This window comes from Chelonoidis abingdonii, chromosome 4, assembly GCF_003597395.2.
Source record: "Chelonoidis abingdonii isolate Lonesome George chromosome 4, CheloAbing_2.0, whole genome shotgun sequence".
Lineage (NCBI taxonomy): Eukaryota > Metazoa > Chordata > Testudines > Testudinidae > Chelonoidis > Chelonoidis abingdonii.
In genome coordinates this window covers 56,977,978-56,995,934 of record NC_133772.1, presented here as the reverse complement: position 1 = coordinate 56,995,934, position 17,957 = coordinate 56,977,978, and the positions used below count along the sequence as shown (strand labels likewise).

At 41.7% G+C, this 17,957-nt stretch overlaps 1 protein-coding gene across 1 annotated transcript in view; it reads left to right on the top strand.

Moving 5' to 3' along the window:
• The window catches only part of SPON1 (spondin 1), a 326,399-nt gene that overhangs the window by 264,074 nt on the left and 44,368 nt on the right, over positions 1–17,957 (top strand). The window contains exon 7 of the mRNA XM_032777949.2: positions 4,260–4,324. Within this exon, the coding sequence (XP_032633840.1) occupies positions 4,260–4,324 (65 nt within the window). The remainder of the gene's footprint in view (positions 1–4,259; positions 4,325–17,957) is intronic.

Below are 17,957 nucleotides of genomic sequence, written 5' to 3'. Positions count from 1 at the left end.
CCAGCCTGCAGGGGGTGCTCCAGAGCTGGAAATCGAGCTAATTCTCAGAGAGACCAGCAGGAGGCGCCACAGGGGTGAGTCTGCTCCTCTACAATAACACAGAGCCATCTACTAGACTTTGGAGTGGAAAAATCCTGGTTTGAACTGACAACTCTTTGTATTACTCATTTGTGGGTTTAATCTCAGACATTTTATATTCTCATAAGAGAATTTAAAAAGTATCCCTCAAATTTCCACCCTACACAGAAGTAGTAGTAGTAGACAGGCAAAGATGTATACTACACCGTGGACATGTGTACACACACAACCCACTGGTGAGCGTGTGCTAGAGTTGCCTTCTGTGCCCAATCCAGAGAGGCTGTGAGTCTATTACAGCCCCTAGCAAGAGAGCTAAAATATGGCTCTTCAGCTCATATTTTAGAGACTTCTACTCTGGAAGGCCTTGGTTCACTCCCTGGTGTGTTAACCAAGATAGCTGAATCACATGGACTAAGGAAGTCCCTCCCTTTTTAAAGATTCTCACTCTGGTTATATTTGTATACTGGAGATGGTACATTTAAGGTTGTGTTATGATTTCAGATTACAGAAAATGTAACAACATTCTGCAAAAGTCTTTTTTTCAAATCTTATTCTCTGGTTAAAAACCAGCTCCTGGCTAGCTCAGAATCTGTGCCAAAGGGAGGTTTAAAAACAACAACAAAAATCCCCAGAAACATTTAATAAAAAAATTAGTCACTTAAAAATTGTGTAACTTCTGAAAAGTCAGTAATAGCTCTGATGTGCACTACTTTAACCTTTATATAATTTGCTGTCATTATTTAAAAATTAAATCTAGCAAATAATTGTTAGTCTCAATCTGAAACAGTGGCGATGCCTTTAGTCTAATCCCATTTAATTGGAGATGAGTTCATTTGTATCTGGATTTAAAACCCTTCAAAGTGTTGGATTCTGGGGTCTTCGGCTCTGGGTATTGATTAACTGTAAAGAGGGGTCCTGGCTATGAAATTCAAATCCCAGATTGCTTCTGGGGTAGGCTGGAATCCAAAGCAGTGTTTGAATCCAAGCCTTCTGAGTCAGGTCTCTCTCTCCCTCTCTGCTCTGAATAATGAACTACCATTGGTATTACATTTTGAAGCATTATTCATTCTTAGTATGCTGTACTATGTACATTTACAATGCAAGTGCCACAAGCGCTTGTTTATATAAGTGACTTGAAGTAGCTTTGATTTCTGTTGGGTAAACAGTGCACTGTTTTGAAAGTGCAAATGTATATTTAAGTAATAACGATCAGACTCCCTTTTTGTGTGTTTATATGTGTTCTAAAGGAATGTAAATTAAAACACACACATTTAAAAAGTGCTAGGATGTTGAGCCAAACAGCCAAAAGCAAAGGAAATTTAGAATTAAGGGAGATTCCATCCTCAGCGCAAGATAGATATATATATATACACACGTACACAGAGAGGCAGTGAGTATCTGCCAGATACAGTCAAACCTCACAATAACACGCCCCGCCATAACGTGAAATCGCATATAACACGATCATAGGTTGGCTCCCCTTTAAGGTATAATACAGTACTGTACCAGTGGTCCCAAACACCATGGCAGGGGAGAGAAGCTGCAGCCCTGTGCCTGCCAGGGACAGAGAACTCCGAGGCTGCGGGCACTGGTGCTCTCTGTCCCTGGCAGTTGCGGGGCCGCGGCTTCTCTCCAGCTTCTCCGGGGCTGCGGGCGCCAGTGCTCTGTCCCTGGCAGGCACTGGGCCATTGCTTCTCTCCAGCTTCAGAAGGAACCACCTCCCCCCGCTTGCCGGGGACAGAGAGCGCCGGGGACAGAGAGCACCGGTGCCTGCAGCCTCGGAATTCTCTGTCCCCGGCAGGCGGGGGCCGCGGCTCCTCTCCCTGGCTGGGCACTAGGTGGTGCACATCAATGCACCGCGTTGGGGACCATTGACAAACTGATTGGTTTGAAACCCCGCTATACCGCGACCCCGCATTTAGTGCAATGGAAGTTTTTGGACCCCAAACATCGCGTTATAGCAGGGTTTCACTGTATTTAACTCTCCTGGTTTGATCAGTTTCTGCTATTCACTTGACACCCAGGATGCACTGGAAGTAGTGTGGTTATTCTGGGTGCATTTGGGATCAGGCTGTATCCCCTGCATGAAGTAACGCACAACTCATTTCTACCCCAATATGACAGTACTTTAGGAAGGTGGAGTAAGGAATGAGCAAGACTAGGGCTGGTGGATCAGGCTGCTGCAGCCATGTGGTCTTTGGCAGATCTCAGATTTCTCTGTTACACAACACGTGTGGTGTGCTGTGCCTGATTGTTCCCCTTTCCACCACAATATTCCTTATACTAACCCCACTAATAATCTGATGGTCATTATCTTTCGATATTTATTTAAATACATAATGCTAGATCTTCAGCTGGTGTACATGAGTATTGCTCCACTGAGTTTAATGCAGCTATCCCAATTGACACCAGCTCAGAGTCTGGCCAGTGTCAGTTCAACAGCAGCAAATTATCCTTCCATAAAGTAAATGGATTAGTTCAAGCTGCTCTCTCAGGATGAGGAAGAGGTCATATTGAGGATGAGCACCTGGGGCTGAACCACTTCCATGTTACAGATAAGCCACATCAGTGCTGTAATTGCTTTGCTTTGGTAAAAAGAGGGAGACCAAGAGTAATGACAGCAGTAGAAATGACCAGTGAAAATTGATATCTCTAAACTGGGGCATATATGGATTAGAGGTAGCCTGGGGTATCAGCGCTATTGCTTTCAAGCAGGAAACGGCAAGATTATCACTAAAATGAAAGGACAGCTCTGTTGGAACTGACAATTACCAGCAATGTATGGGTGGTTGTTTTTTTTTTTTTTTTGGTTTAATTGGGAAGTACTTTAAAAGGCTGCAGAAATCATGAGTTGTGAACTTCATATTTTCTTAAACAATTTACTGGGCAGGAATCCTGGGGGAGATGGGAAAGGCTCTAAGAAACATTTGATAGATGTCGTCTGGGCACCAGAGCCTCATTAAAACAGTCTCCTGTTTTTGTTCTGGGTTTATTACACTACATATAAATTTAAAAACTGCTGATGCAGGAATTCTTATAGGCTTTAGAAAAAAAATCTTTGTACAGTGCTTAGCCACAGTCTGGGTTTCCACAGGTGTGCTATATACTTCACCATTTTTTTTTATGAGTTTGTGTGGGTGAGGAAGTGGCATAAAACAACTATCAGTAATTGTATTTAAATACTTACAGGAGATCACAGTGCATCCATTGACTGTCTGCATAATATTGAATTCTTCCAGATAAGGAAGCTTTTATTAATGCTGTTTCTGCCATTAATAATAACCATCTTTGTGGTGTTTCTGATTGACTAGGGCAAATTTCCAGTGCAAGGCTCTTTATCTCCTTTCTGCCCTCCTCAGTGAGCGCCACTTTGAAAACATTCCCCTCAACTCAGGAGTTGTTGATCCCATTCTCCTTGCCCAAATGCTGTTGTTGTCCATTGCTAAACCCTACAAATAGCACCATTCCTGTTCTTGTTCCTTAGCAAGGGTCAGGTGTGCCTGTACTCACATAGGACTGCACAAAACTGTAACAGAATCCACCAGAGATGTGCAGTTTTGGCAGTATTCTGGCTGCCTCCTGTCTTCCCCTCAAGTGGCAGGAGTGGCTGTATGCTGGAATGATGAGGAGGTCTGTGGGAATTACAGAGCACTGTTGTGTGGAGTTTGGTCTCTGTGCTCTTCCTGAGTTTCCCACACTTTTAGCAGAACAGCTCTTGTCTGTGCCATGCTGCCACTGGCCTTGTCCGTGCTATTTGGACACCAATTGCCCTCCTCAGTTTCCTCAAGCTATGGAGGGGAGAGTAACTGTAACCCAAAGCAGAAATCATAAAGTCCACCACTCTTAAAGGGAAATGTGATTAACTGAACTGTTCTGCATTCTGCTCCCCACCCTCTTAGTTGAGTTCAGCTCCTGCAGAAGAGGGAGAGGTAGCAATGCAGTGATGGTAAGGGAATGCTTTCTTCTCGGTGTTCATGTAAGCTCCTCTCTGCACCACACTGAGCAGGGCAACACATCCCCCAAGCAGCAGGGAAAGCAAGGTATCTCTGTCTTCATCAGAATTCTGAGATGCATCTAGAATCCAAGTGCCTCCTCGATTTCCTATAAATCATTGCAGAATGTTACTCCCATAGTAAAGTTATCCCAATCACTGTTTTATATTGTGTTGTCTTCTTTTACAGAGCGATGAGGTTTTAACTGTCATCAAGGCAAAAGCACAGTGGCCTGCCTGGCAACCGCTAAACGTGTAAGTAGGTAGAGAATGGAGACTCCCAATAGACTCCTGTTCAATATCATCTAACAGACTGCTCTAAACTTATTGCCTTACACAATGGTTTGCTCTTGCAAAGAAACAATATAAAAGTACTGTTGATAGATGAGTTCGTCTTGTGCTTTGGTTTTCTGCCAATGAGGGCTCTTTTTTTTTTTTTATTTGCACATATGGGGCTTACTAACTATATCGGGGAAAAAGAAAAAGCAGATAGTTTATTGAGCTTGTGCCTATATTAAACAATGGAGTTCATTCAGTGTTTTCTCAAATATATTAGATGTTAGGCTTTCTGGAGTGGCACACAAATGTGAGTACCAACCTCAGGGCAAACTGTTACAAACCAGGGCACTCGGGTGCAGAAGTCGGTCCAGTTCCATCACTGTGGTTTCTGTGGCAGGGGGGTAATTAGATGCCTGGTCAAAACTTATGAGCAAAGCTCTCCGTTCCTGACCTGGCGCTTTCCTTTTAGAGGATATTCCCCTCTCTTTGCCTAACTGTTCAAAGTCTTTTGTGTCAAGATCATCACATGACCGTGTTTCACCCATTGGAGTTAATCTTTAACCTTTAAAACCCTTAATATCAAATTTAAACTTCTAACAGTGCTGGGTTATGATTAAGGCTATGTTTTAGTCATAGGTATTTTTATTAAAAGTCATGTACAGATCACTGGCAGTAAACAAAATTTCATCATCTGTGTCCTGTCCATTACTTGTACTATATACCCCTGACTAAATCTTAGGTGCTTTGTTGGGGCGGGGGGAGGGAGCAGTTGCATGTAGCCTAGGACCCCCACAGCTGCTAAAGAGAGTTAGTCTTAGGTTTCAAAAGCTAATAGGCACTACTGTGATATGCAAGCTCTATATTTCTTATGGGCTACCTCGACCAAAATAATTTGGGGATCTCTTGCTTATGCTTAGAAATATTGCCCTGTCCAAATTACAAGCAGCACTGTGATACAGTTCCTTCTTAACAAGCATTTTATTCCCTTCCCCCAGAGTTCAAACTGTGATGGGATGTGTCCACCTGCATATCTCTCTTCATTAGTGTTGTGGAATCAATCAACAAAGTCCTTTGTCCACTGATGTTCCTCAGTGGTTTCTCTGGTGTCTATAGGCCATCTTATGTTGGGGAAGAGATGAAACTTCTTGTGGTAAACTAGTATTTCACACCTGATAATGTTTCTCTCCTGACTGGGAGGGTGATGGGGGGTGGAATTAGAGTCTTAACAAACATGTTCATAGTTACAGAGCAAACACTTCAATATTACCTTAAACATGGGATTCAGATATTGTATGTAAGATTAATACATGCAGCACCCTGCAAGCATTTCATTAAGTCTAAACAGTAAACACTTTCTTATAATTCTAATATCGGTTTTAACAATATTAACACAGAGACAGGCTAGTCTGGTTCCCAGCTATGTATTTTTCAGTGTTCAGTGAGGCCCAAGGACCTTGGCATGAGCTGGCATCTGGTGTGCCAGCATCACATGCTCTCTTATTTTGTGCACAGTATCTTTTGGTCTGGCACGTCTAGTTTGTGCACTGTGTCCAAAGAACAAATGACTCAAACGTGAGGATTTGTATCTCAGAAAAGAGATCTAAAAACAAAGATTAAAGATACTGGGCCACATCCTCAGCTACTGTATGTTAGTATTGTGACATTGACTTCAATAGGGCTAATCTGATTTATACCAGCTGAGTATCTGACCCACCATCCTCACAGGATTCTTGCTCTTGGGTCTTGTGCTCTCAGCTCAAGACAGGGTAGGATTCCAATAGCTCCAGACTTCTGAACCCCAGATCTTCTGTACCTTTCACCACACGTGATCTGTGCTTGAGCCAATACAATTGTTAGTCAATATCTTTTACTAATGATGTGTCTGGAAATATAAAATCAGTACTGGTAAAATTAGCAAGTGACAAAAATTGATGGAGAGGTCACTGACACTGACTGACCCAGATCACTTGGTAAGGTGGGCTCACTTGAAAATATGCATTTTAACACGGAAAAATGTAAAAGCCACGAGGGAACAAAATGTGTAGCTCACTCTGTCGAGATGGGGGACTTAAGGATCATGACAAGAACCAGCTGAACATGTGCTCCCAGGGCATTGCTGTAGCTCAGAGGTCTAATATGATCCTTGCACGTATAAGCAAGGGAATATCTAGTAGGAGAAGCAGGTAGTGGCAGCAGTTCTATATATAACATTAGTGAGACCATTACTGGAATAGTATGTCCAGTTCTGATGTCTGCACTTTTTAAATGATGTAATCCTTTTCTGAACTGTCCAATTTTTCAACAAGAATGATTTAAGTACTGGAAAACATGCCTTTTTGTGAGAGACTTAAGAAGCTATTTTCATGTATCTAAAGAGAAGGTTAACAGGTGGTGATAAAAGTCTACAAGTATCTACATGGGGAAGAGACTGCTGATAATAGATGGCTTTTTAATCTATCAGAAAAAGCTAGACAAATTCAGACTGAAATAAGGGGCAAAATTTTAACAATGAAGGTAGTTAACCATTAGAATGACTTATCTTGAGATGTGATGGAGTCTCTATCACTTGAAGTCTTTGACTCAATATTGGATATTTTTCTAGAATATATGCTACAGCTCAAACAGAAGTTATGGGCTCTGTTCAGACATTATTGCGTAAGGTCCAGTAACCTAACTTTTGCAAGAGGTCAGACTAAAATCTATAAATCTGTGGTCTTGCCTGAGTAATTATCACCCTCAGTACCTAGTCTTCTAGTGTGTTCCTTATTTAACTTACTCATTCAGTGAGCACCCCATAGCTCAGCTTTGACCATTACTAGCTCTCCAGTTCTACTCTGCTCACCAGCTCTTAGTTTTGGATAGCTTGTGCTGGGATTCCCTAGAGAGTTCCAGTACCATTTGTATCTGTTTTTTGTCTAGTTGTCCTTTAAAGCTTAGGCTTCATTCCACCACCCAGCTCTGTGGCAGTAGATTAGCCTGTTTGGCTCAGAGGAGCCATTTATTTATTTATTTATATTTATTTATTTGCCTCCAACTCCCTCTCCCCCCCACAAATACTGATGGTGCTTTGCATCAAAGTGCTCATTGCTGCAAAGCTTTGCCTTGGCGCTCAGAAACTCGTAAGGGTTTGGCATAGACAAAGTGGGGTAGATTTTTAACTCATTGTTTTGTCTCTATTGGGGATGAAGAGAAGATTTCCTTTTCTAGGGGTGTCAATCCATCATCTTTCAAAAGCATTAAATTAATACACAAAAATCAAAGCTAATTAAACTACAATGCCCCTGGTCATATTAACCAGGATAAGGCAACACTTAGAAACGTCATAAAAATTAACAGTTTTTATTGGAACACGACTTTAGACATTTTTAGGCATATTGTCACGTGACCAGGTATGATAAAGCTTCTAAAACATCCTCTAGATGTTCTTGTAGTCATCTTTCCTTCTCCAGATGTTAATCTTTCTCACCTTGCAACAGTTTCCTGGGGAAACATATGTGTTCTTTAAAATTCCATACAAAGGTGACCTTCTCCTAACAACTGTTTGGTTTTTTTTGTTTTTAATAATTTTTGTTATGTTCCTGTCATATTGTTGTGGTGCTCCTTTTTTAATTCCATTTTAAAATATGCTTTCAGCTCCCAAAGGAAGGTAAATCTTTGCAATTAACACACTTGTATTGTTAGAATTTCCATTTGCCTTTATTGATTATCTCTGTTGGAATTTAGATTATGATTGTGCAAGGATTAAAACTTACGCTAGACAAATGCTTAGTCAATTAGTATGCATAACATAGCTAACTAGTCATGGCAAGCGTGCATTGCTAATTTTCTACTGACTAATGGGCATGGATAATTTTCTCGTGAGTAATCATGAATTATATGTCTTTTCCTGATATGGCATAAAGCTGATTTGTCAAGGCATCCTGTCACCTAATAGGAAGCCATTTCACAATATATCATAATACATCCAGCAAGAGATCCTAGTGTAAGATATAAAACACTAATATTATGAAATACATAGCACTAGTAAGCATAACTCTAGAGCCTTAGAAATAAATTTATAAATTTTAGCAAGGGATATCAGTCTTAACCTTGCACTTTGAAGCATGAGATCACTTGATGGGATCAGGATGTAACTTCCTATCCAAGTTTTAATACAAACTTAGTTACGGTGATTGCCCTTATAATATCAGTATTTGTGAGCAGTTAAAATCAGTACAGGGAAAAACCTCTGGTATTTCAGGCACCAATATATTTAAGTGATGACTGCTGTAAATGTATTAACAGATTTTGATATTCTGAAGAATCGGGTATCGGACACTATTAGAATCAGAGTGGCTACACTAGAGGAACTATTTATCTGGTCAACTTTAATTAAAAAATCACAACAGAGTGAGGGGATCCTGTGACTAACAGAGCTGGAAAAATGGGAGCCGTCTGATTGGCTAACAAATTGACATGGTGTGGGGGCGGGAAGGGAAGACAGTCTCAGAAGTTGCTAGCAGTATTATTGTGAAATAATCAATCCATGACAGCAGAACTTGGGGGTACGGAATTCCATCCCCAGAATAAACATTTTTCCCGCTCCATCTATGGATCCAAATCCAAAAGTCCTTCCCCAGGTAAAACTCCCATTTCTTCAATGAGCGCTTTGCCTGAGAAAGGACGTCAGGATTTGTCCCACAGTTAATCTAATATATCACTAGACAAAAACAAAACACAAAACCAGATCAGCCAGCATTTTCTAATTCTGTAACTTGATATAGCTACAGTGGGAGAAACCAGCCTGTTTTGGCAAGTCATGGAGGAGAGCAAACCCCTACACATGGAAGTGTGAACTCCATAGCTGCGCACAAGCAGAGTTTTCTTGTTCGATGTGGCTGTGAAATCCAAGCCACATAGCAATGTTGTCAGCTTATTTGTTACAACTGTGCAGTTTTCCATGGTCATTCTATCCTCCACCCTTTGTGAGCCTTCAACAGCAAAGTAGGTTATCATACAGGAACCAGATCTTTTACATAAAATCAATTTACATAAAATAGCAACAATCATGCAATAGGAGATAGTAGTTTCTTCAGTTAGGTCTCTGATGCTTTTCCAAAATTTCTGGGCAAAACCACCAAGTATGAAGAAGGGATACCCTTTCACCACGCCATTCCTAGCTCTCTGAAAAGCTTTGGGCATTGAAAGCAAGCAGCTGGACAGGCATAGCCCATTAACTTTCCTTCTTGAAAGATGTTACCAGAATGTTTCCAATACAGGTGGATTGGTTTGCTCATCATTTGCTGGGGCCAACAGGAGATATTGGAATCTCAACTCCCGTGCCTAGGGACTTTGTTTGATTATTGCAAGCCAGAGAGCTTGCACCACTATGTATCACCTTGAATCTCAATTAAAGATTTTAGGCTGCATCATAGGGAAAAGCGTAGACTGAGCATGGGATAGAAGCAATTTGCCAATCTGCTGTGCTCTTAGCTATTATAGTGCTGGATATTTTATAACCTATAAATCATGGAGCAGATAAACAGTATCTTTCCATATATCATCACGTGCAGTCAATCTGCTTACGATAAAATAAAGGGAACTGGTCAACTTAATTATTATCTGTTATCATATTACTTAGGAGTTCTAGTCATGGACCAGGACCCAACTGTGCTTGGCACTGTACAATCAGAACAAAAAAGACAGTCCTTGTCTCAAAGAGTTAACAATGTAAGTGTAAGGAAAAAAAGACAACAGACACAGACAGATGGGGGAATACAAAAGTACAATGAGACAATATTGGTCAGCACGTGGTTTTAGCGCACCAGCAACATAACCATTATCAAGTTTTTAGATACTGAATGAGCAAACATCTTTACCTGCATTTGTAACATTTGTAAAATTAGATTACAAAAACTGAAAGAAAATCTGATGTAGCCTTTCAGTTGTCTGTTTACTCTGCATTTGTCTTCAGCACCTACAATAAAATCAGTTATCTGTTTCACTTTCCAGATCTCGACACAGCAACACTGAGAATGTGTAAATATTTCAGAACAGCGGCTTCTCTTTGAATATTTAGAAAAAGGTGATGGAAATATTTTAAATTCTTTTGATAGGCTGAGGTCTATGTGGAAATCCTCCCTCTGTGTTGTTGTTGGTGACTCTGCCACGAGGCAGCTGAGTCAGTGTGTTCTGCCCAGTATTCTTCCCTTTGTATGCCACTCAGGAAAACATGAAAGTTAAAAGCAGGGTACAATAACTTAATATGTCAGCTCCTGGCCAGGGCCACTGCAACCACTGGGCAAACTAGGTGGCCGCCTAGGGCACCTAGTGGTTGAGGGCGCCTAAAAGCCTGCTCAGGCGACGAGGTGGAATGGAGGTGAGCTGGGGCGTGGGGAGGGCAGCCCACAGTAACAGGGGGCGCATAGGGGAACTGCTTCCCAACCCAGATCACCTCCATTCTGCCTCTTCCACTGAGTACATAGCCCCTGCTCTAATTCTCCTCCAATCGGCGCTGCAAGCCTGGGAAGGGAGGAGAATTAGAGAGGCACCGGCATGCTCAGCAGAGGAGGCAGAGCAGAGGTGAGCTGGGGCGGGCTCCCCGGGCAGGGTTAGCTTCCACGGGGTTAGCTGGGGAGGGGGCACAAGGTGGAAGTTTTGCCTAGGGCGCAAAACTTCCTTGCATCGGCCCTGCTCCTGGCTTTACTCACCACTGTTATCTAACAGAGAATAGCTCTCCTAGATGAAGAATCCATGCTGGGGAGCTATTTCCACTATCCTGGAAATGTATAGTGCACTTATACTCATTACATAAGGGATCCAGTTTAACACAGCAACAGCAAGCCTTCATAAATGAACAATCTGGTAACACCGAGGGACATATTCCAAAACTAGGTGATGTCCAGCTAAGGCCACTCAGTGTCCTTCCATAGCCTCCACTTCATCTCACTCTGATACTGCTGTCCCCTGGGCTGTTTACAAGGAAAGCCTTTGCTACTGCTATCTGGGGCACCTGCAACAGGTGAGCTTCATCCTCCACAGCCATGGACCTTTGGTGTTTGACTTTTGCCCAGAGAACTCCAGTCTGCCGCCCTAAGGAGCCTTACTTAGTTGGAGAACTGGGAATGCAGGGGAAGAGGGTTCAGGCTTGTCATTCTCTTCCATTTGTTGCTCTCTTTTTCCGACTGATGTGAAAGCCTTCTGTGTTTTATTTAATGTCTCTGTCTCCTGGGTCTCACCTATTGAGACTCTGTTACAGCAACCCACTGTCACGGCCATGGTCATATTTGTTTAATGATGATTTTGACTTATTACCTTTTCTTGGGATCACAAACTTCTTCATCTCCTTCCTCTTGCCTATCCTATTAGCTCCTACAGTTCTCTGTGTAGCTTGAGTGAATAGCCACGTCTTGCTATTGTCTGGACACTTGGCTGCCTATGGCATGGTACAATATCTTGAGTGTGTGGCCAGTTTCTTTTCTGAAGTAACACCAATGTATTCCCCTTCAGTGGCATTGTGGTTAATCTTCCTTTGCCCTTTTCAAGGGTTCTGCCTCAGGAAAGGGCAATTTTTGGGGTAAAAACGTAGGAGTCAGGTTTGCCAGGAGAGAAGGAACAGTGCAGTTTTATTAATTACCTGAGTGCTTAGCTCAGTCTGAGTTTTTGAAGGCTTCTGGAAATTTCTAGTTCAAACAGGTCATTCTCAACACAGGAATAAGCATGGATACTCTAAAGCACTTTTCTGTGCGCATGGGAATTCACTCAATATTTTACCCCTTTACTTCCCCTCAGATGCCACATATCCTGGATAGCCTCCTCCTGAATGAGGAGAGATAGATAGTACCCCTTCTGCCTACCACTAGAAAATGAGGTGAGGCGTTCCCTTTTCCCCTCAGGCTGAGCATGATCTCTGGAACAGTCTGCCTTGTCACTCAGCTCTGTGTCACCATCCAGAGTAGGATACTATACAGTAGGGAAAGAGAATAAAAAAGTTGGCCCAGGACCTCATGAGAGATGCAAATCCCATTAACTTCAATAGACTTTGGATCAGGCCCTTTGTTAGCATCAGGCCCATATTAACTGGAGAAAGAGATGCAGATGCTTTCTGCATCTTTTCCTTTTTGTCTTTGTGATATTTCTTTATCTCCACTTTCTCCCACCCGCAACGACTCTGCCATAGTTTGAACCAAAAATAACTTTTACAGCTACTTTGCTATACTCAGTGAGTCTTAAATTCACATCAAAAAGTCCAGATAATGAGGTGATTTTTTCCCTAGCTTTTGAAAATGTTCTTTTTTCATCTTTCCTTTCTTCTGCCTGTGCTCTCAATACCTCTCTCTCCTTGCAAATGTCTTACATTTTTTACACTGCTATACTGCAGGTCAGCTAATTCAGGTAAACTGAGAGTTAGCTGAGTGAGAAACAGAGCACTTGAATACATTCCCAGCATGGATTTATTTCCAGGTAAACTTTGCAGGAAATTATGTAGGTTGCAAAAGTCAGTAGAAACGGACAGGTTTTGCTTGGGTTCAGGTTATAACCATCCAAAAGCCCAGCAGTTCCCAAATTAAACCACTTAAAATTAGTCCAAGCTTTTTGGAAATGCAACCCAGCTGAACCATTTGGCAAAGTGGGCCTGAGTTTTGATTTAGTGATGAAATCTGGTTCTGCTGCTGTTCTGGAAGTTTCACATCCCTTTACTTCTCATTCATTGGTCCCCAGTAACTCAATACCATGCATATGGTGGGGCAAAGGGACATAAGAAATAGCTGAATGGACTCCCAAGCACAAACACAAAATGGGGCCCTTCTGCTCAAACTGCATGCACTCCTTTTGCCATTCACCCAAAATGTCCATACTAACCTACACCACCTTCTTTTCCACAAGTCCTTGGTATGCCTCTCCACTCCTCATCTCTACTCCCAACCCTCTGCTGGTATTGCCGCTCTCCTCCACCCCCTCACAGGTGTCCCTGGCTCTACACATGCTCCCAGTATCTATTCCTGCTTACCACATGGTGGCTGGCAAAAGAGGCTGCTATTGGCTGCCTTCCCACTTGTCATTTCCACATCTGGCTGTTCCAGGAGCTACAGAGGTATGAGGAAGCAGCATACAGAGCCAGATGGGCAGGGAGCTTCAAAGGAGCTGGCAGCTACTTTTATCTGCTGTCTTACAGCAGTAGGAGCTCCCTGTAGTGAGGGCAGAGAATTGGCAGCTTTCTCTGAACTGCTGGTTGCTTTTTCCCTCTGGTTATCCCTGTTGCTGATGCTTCCCCCCTCTGCAGTGGGAGGGGCAGGCATGGAGCCTAACTGTTCCCACCGAGGTAGCAGTGACTTCTGCTACATGACCTGAAAAGTCTGTTTGGGCCAGCATAGCATTACTTTTAACAAACTGAAATATCAGGAAGGCACCATGATGTCCGCTCCACTACCAGTGCCTCTTGTTTGCAGTTTCACTCTACAGAGCGTCTGTCTGGGAAAGCAGTTGCTGTTTGGCAGCTGTGTTTGCAAGGTTAGGGGAAAATAGAAGTAATAGAAAAGTATATTTGGCACCCTGAAGTACAGGGACTGTGTGGTCCTAGGAGTCTCCTGTTCTGATAGTCTGGGTATTCCTGCAATAAAAATAAATGAATTAATAAATAATGTAAATTCTAAAACCTCCATTTTCCAGTATTTGATCTTCATTCACTAATATCTGGGTCTTCCTTTGTACAACTATGAGAAGCTTGTATCATGTGGTCCTCAAAACAGCAAAAGCTATCTGACTGGCAGTTATGAAGCCTTATTCAAGCATAAAGAGACTCAGTCAGTGAGAAATAGACACAGTCGAATATAGGATAATGGTAGATAGATATATGCACACTTGTATTCTTAAATGAAATCTTCATCAGTGAACACAAGTTCAATTCAAATACCTGAATTGTAATACCCTCTACTCCCATATAACGCTGTCCTCGGGAGCCAAAAATCTTACCATATTATAGGTGAAACCACGTTATATCGAACTTGCTTTGATCTACCGGAGCATGCAGCAAGTACACGCCTGCCCCCGACGCCCCCCCCCCGCCCTCAAACACTGCTTTAGCCACGTTATACTCAAATTTGTGTTATATCGGGCCGTTATATCGGGGTAGAAGTGTATTAGATAATATCTAACCAGTTAGTCACGGTCCTCCTTTCAGATGATTTCCATTGTGAAGGAATGTTTTCTGTGTTCTAGAACCCGATCCTACGTTTTCACCTCCCTGCATGTTACCCTTTGTGTAGTTGAGGAGTTACAATGGACAGAGTACCAGAATAGATGCTTTCACTGTTGAATACAATGTATTGTCGCTGATCTGAAAATGCTGAGCTCAATTATGTGGGCATCATTTCAAGCAGCCAATGGCTGAAGCACAAATGAATCTTAGAAAGTGTTGGATTGAATCATTGTGAGGCTCAGCTGTGGCATTCTTTTCTATATCATTTTTATTAATGAATTATACTAGGCATAATTAGGTCCTGAACGTCAGAATTGGGGGCCCGTCCATTGTGCAAGCATTGCATGAAATAATATATAGACAGACCCAACTAAGTTAATCCTTGTATATATAAAAAAAGTAGGAATCTAATTTTCAGGGTGCCTAATTCAGACTGAGAGGTTGCATTTACAATTCTTTGTGTTCACTGTCCCAGCCTTACTTCCCCATCTATGTGACCGGAAATATAACAATCTAATGAGACCATGTCCTAGTAATCATAGGTCCATTATATTCAGTGTTCCATACTGTGTGGAAGCACTCTCCTTGGGAGGGCCATGAAAGATTTATGCCAGTCAGGGGTCAATTGTTTCTCTGCAGAGTCTGCAACTTTGTTTAAAAAATACGAATTCTAGGCCTGGAAGGGACCTCGAGAGGTCATCGAGTCAGTCCGCCTGTCCCTTCATGCAGGACCAAATCCTGTCTAGACCATGCCTGGATAGACATTTATCTAACCTCTCTAAATATTTCCAGAGATGGAGACTTCCACAACTTCCTAGCAGTTTATTCAGTTTTAACCACCCTGACACGTTAGAAGTTTTTCTCTAATGTCCAACCAAACCTCGCCTTTGCTGTCAGTTTTATAGCTCATTGCTTTCTTGTTCTTATCCTTAGAGGCCAAAGGTGAACCAGTTTCTTCTCCTCTCTGATGACCCCCTTTAGATACCTGAAACTGCTATCATGTCCCTTCTCAGTCTTCTCTTTTCCAAACTAAACAAACCCAATTCTTTCAGCCTTCCTTCATAGGTCATGTTCTCAAGACCTTTAATCATTCTTGTTGCTCTTCTCTGGACCCTCTCCAATTTCTCCACATCTTTCTTGAAATGTGGTGCCCAGAACTGGACGCAATACTCCAGTTGAGGCCTCTCTAGGTGTTGTGGTTGTGAAAGAAAACCTTGACAATGTCCTGGTCTACACCTAAAATTTAGGTTGACCTAACTACAGTATGTATTTCAGGGCTGTGGAAAAAATTCACACCCTGAGCACTGTAGTTAGGTTGACTTAACCAGTGGAAGGATTCTTCCATCAACCTAGATACTGCCTTTCGGAGAGGTGGATTGCCTCCATCAACAAAGAAACCCCTTCCGACAATGTAGGAAACGTTTACACTATTGTGGCACTATTGTGGCACTACAGTGGCAGAGCTACATTACAGAGCATTACAGCCATAGCTCTGCTGCTGTAGTGGCTGTAATGCAGATGTACCCAATGTGAGAGAAGTGTAACTGATGCACTAATCACTGTGTAAGTTTGCAGAGAGCCTGAAACAATAGCTCTGAGGTGTGAACTGCCCCTTCTGTTTAGGGGGTACTAACTCAGATGCCCAATGATGATGCTGTAAATGTCACCATTGTTATTTATGGTACTACTTATTATCGCCGCTTGTAAGAAAGGAGAGGAAGTATCATATAAAAAGCACTACCAGTGTTTCCCAAAGGAGATAATGGACGAGTGTGGGTACGGAACAGAAATGTATAAAGGAAGATGTGCATGTGGGGAGGTTGCAGAGCAAGCATGACTGGTTTCATTTCCTTGAAGAGTGATACTGCTTTCAGAAATTTAGGAAACATTGAGTTAGACATCTGTCTCTGTCTCTCTCTATAATTTATCTAATCTATACATATGGGGAGAGAGAATTTATATAGATAGACTGAGAAATTCATTTCTCCTTATCCATCTAATCAGGGCGTGTGTGTACCTATATAAAATGTGTGTGTACGTTCACATGCTCATTCACTAAAACTGATTTTACCTATATTATCATTTATTATACAGTAGCACCTAGAGGCCCCTACCAACATGGGAGCCAGCTATGCAAAACATCGTACATTCACATAGTGAGAGACAGTTCCTGTCATGAAGAGTTTGCAATCTAAATTGGCAACATAAACAAAGGTGGGAAGAGAAACAGAGGCACAGAAACATGACATGGGAGGTCAGTGGCCAAGCCAAGAATAAAACCCAGTTCTCCTGATTTCCAGTGCTCTATTCCCTCCTAGACCATGCTATCTCCCACTTTACAAGAACAGAGAAGTTTACCTCAATATCTGCCATAGATGTAGTTTGTATTACTTATACTTACTACAGGAAACACCTTAATTACTGTTAATACTGAGGTGAAATTATTAATGTGTGTGAATGAGAGAGAGCAGAACAAAACTGAATAAGGCATTGTACAGATATGGTATGTAAATATATTGTCCCTAAAGGAGGAAGATACACCACTGAAACAGAGTTGATAGTGCTCTGTTTAAATATTTAAGAAGTCCATGTCTCTGAACTATGTTCCTGCTGGCAATAGCATAATGATACTAAATCGCTTGTTTAGCTGGCCATTATTCTGGTGATGCTGTTCTGGTACCAGCAAGAGGATGTGCGGTTTATTTCATTAGCTTGCTGCCACCACCTGGTTCAGTCTGGATAAACCTATTAACCAAATCTTGGCAGAAACCATTCCATCATGTTTTCTCATATACCGATTTTGCAGGAAATCTAACTTAAAATTACACTGTCTGCTAACTCTTGTTCTCTGATAAATCTATATCAATTGGTATTGAGAGGGGAAGATTCAGTTTTGAAAACTGAAAGGATTTAGGTAAAAAATAATGAAATTTCCAAAGCCTATACCCCAGAGATCTGGCAACATCTTTGAGTCACTACTGTCCATTAGTCTTTTAAGAATACTCTATTAAACAATGAATAAAATTATTCACTATAACGCCCCACGTTCCCCATAGCATACAAACTAAAATTCACACAGTCGGGTATCCAAACATTTCCTTTCAACAACTTCATGAGGGAAAAAGTATTTATTTTACTTTCCATGCTGTCAGCCTAGTTTCTGTTCTTCCTACTAAAATATTTGCATAGAAAATTACACTTTTTACCCAGTAGTAGCATGGTGTCTTTTTAAACAGCAGGTAGTGTTTTGCAAAACGCTCAAGTAAATAAACTGAGCCAATGTTCTTAGTTTAAGTTAACGTAATTCTTACCTTCCTGTTATATTATAGTGCTAAAATGACCTCCTGTACTGTAACATAAAGCACTGCCCATTAAAGATTACTCTGTTTTCAGTAAGCAAAATGTTTTATCCAGAGAACTAATTTATAAAAG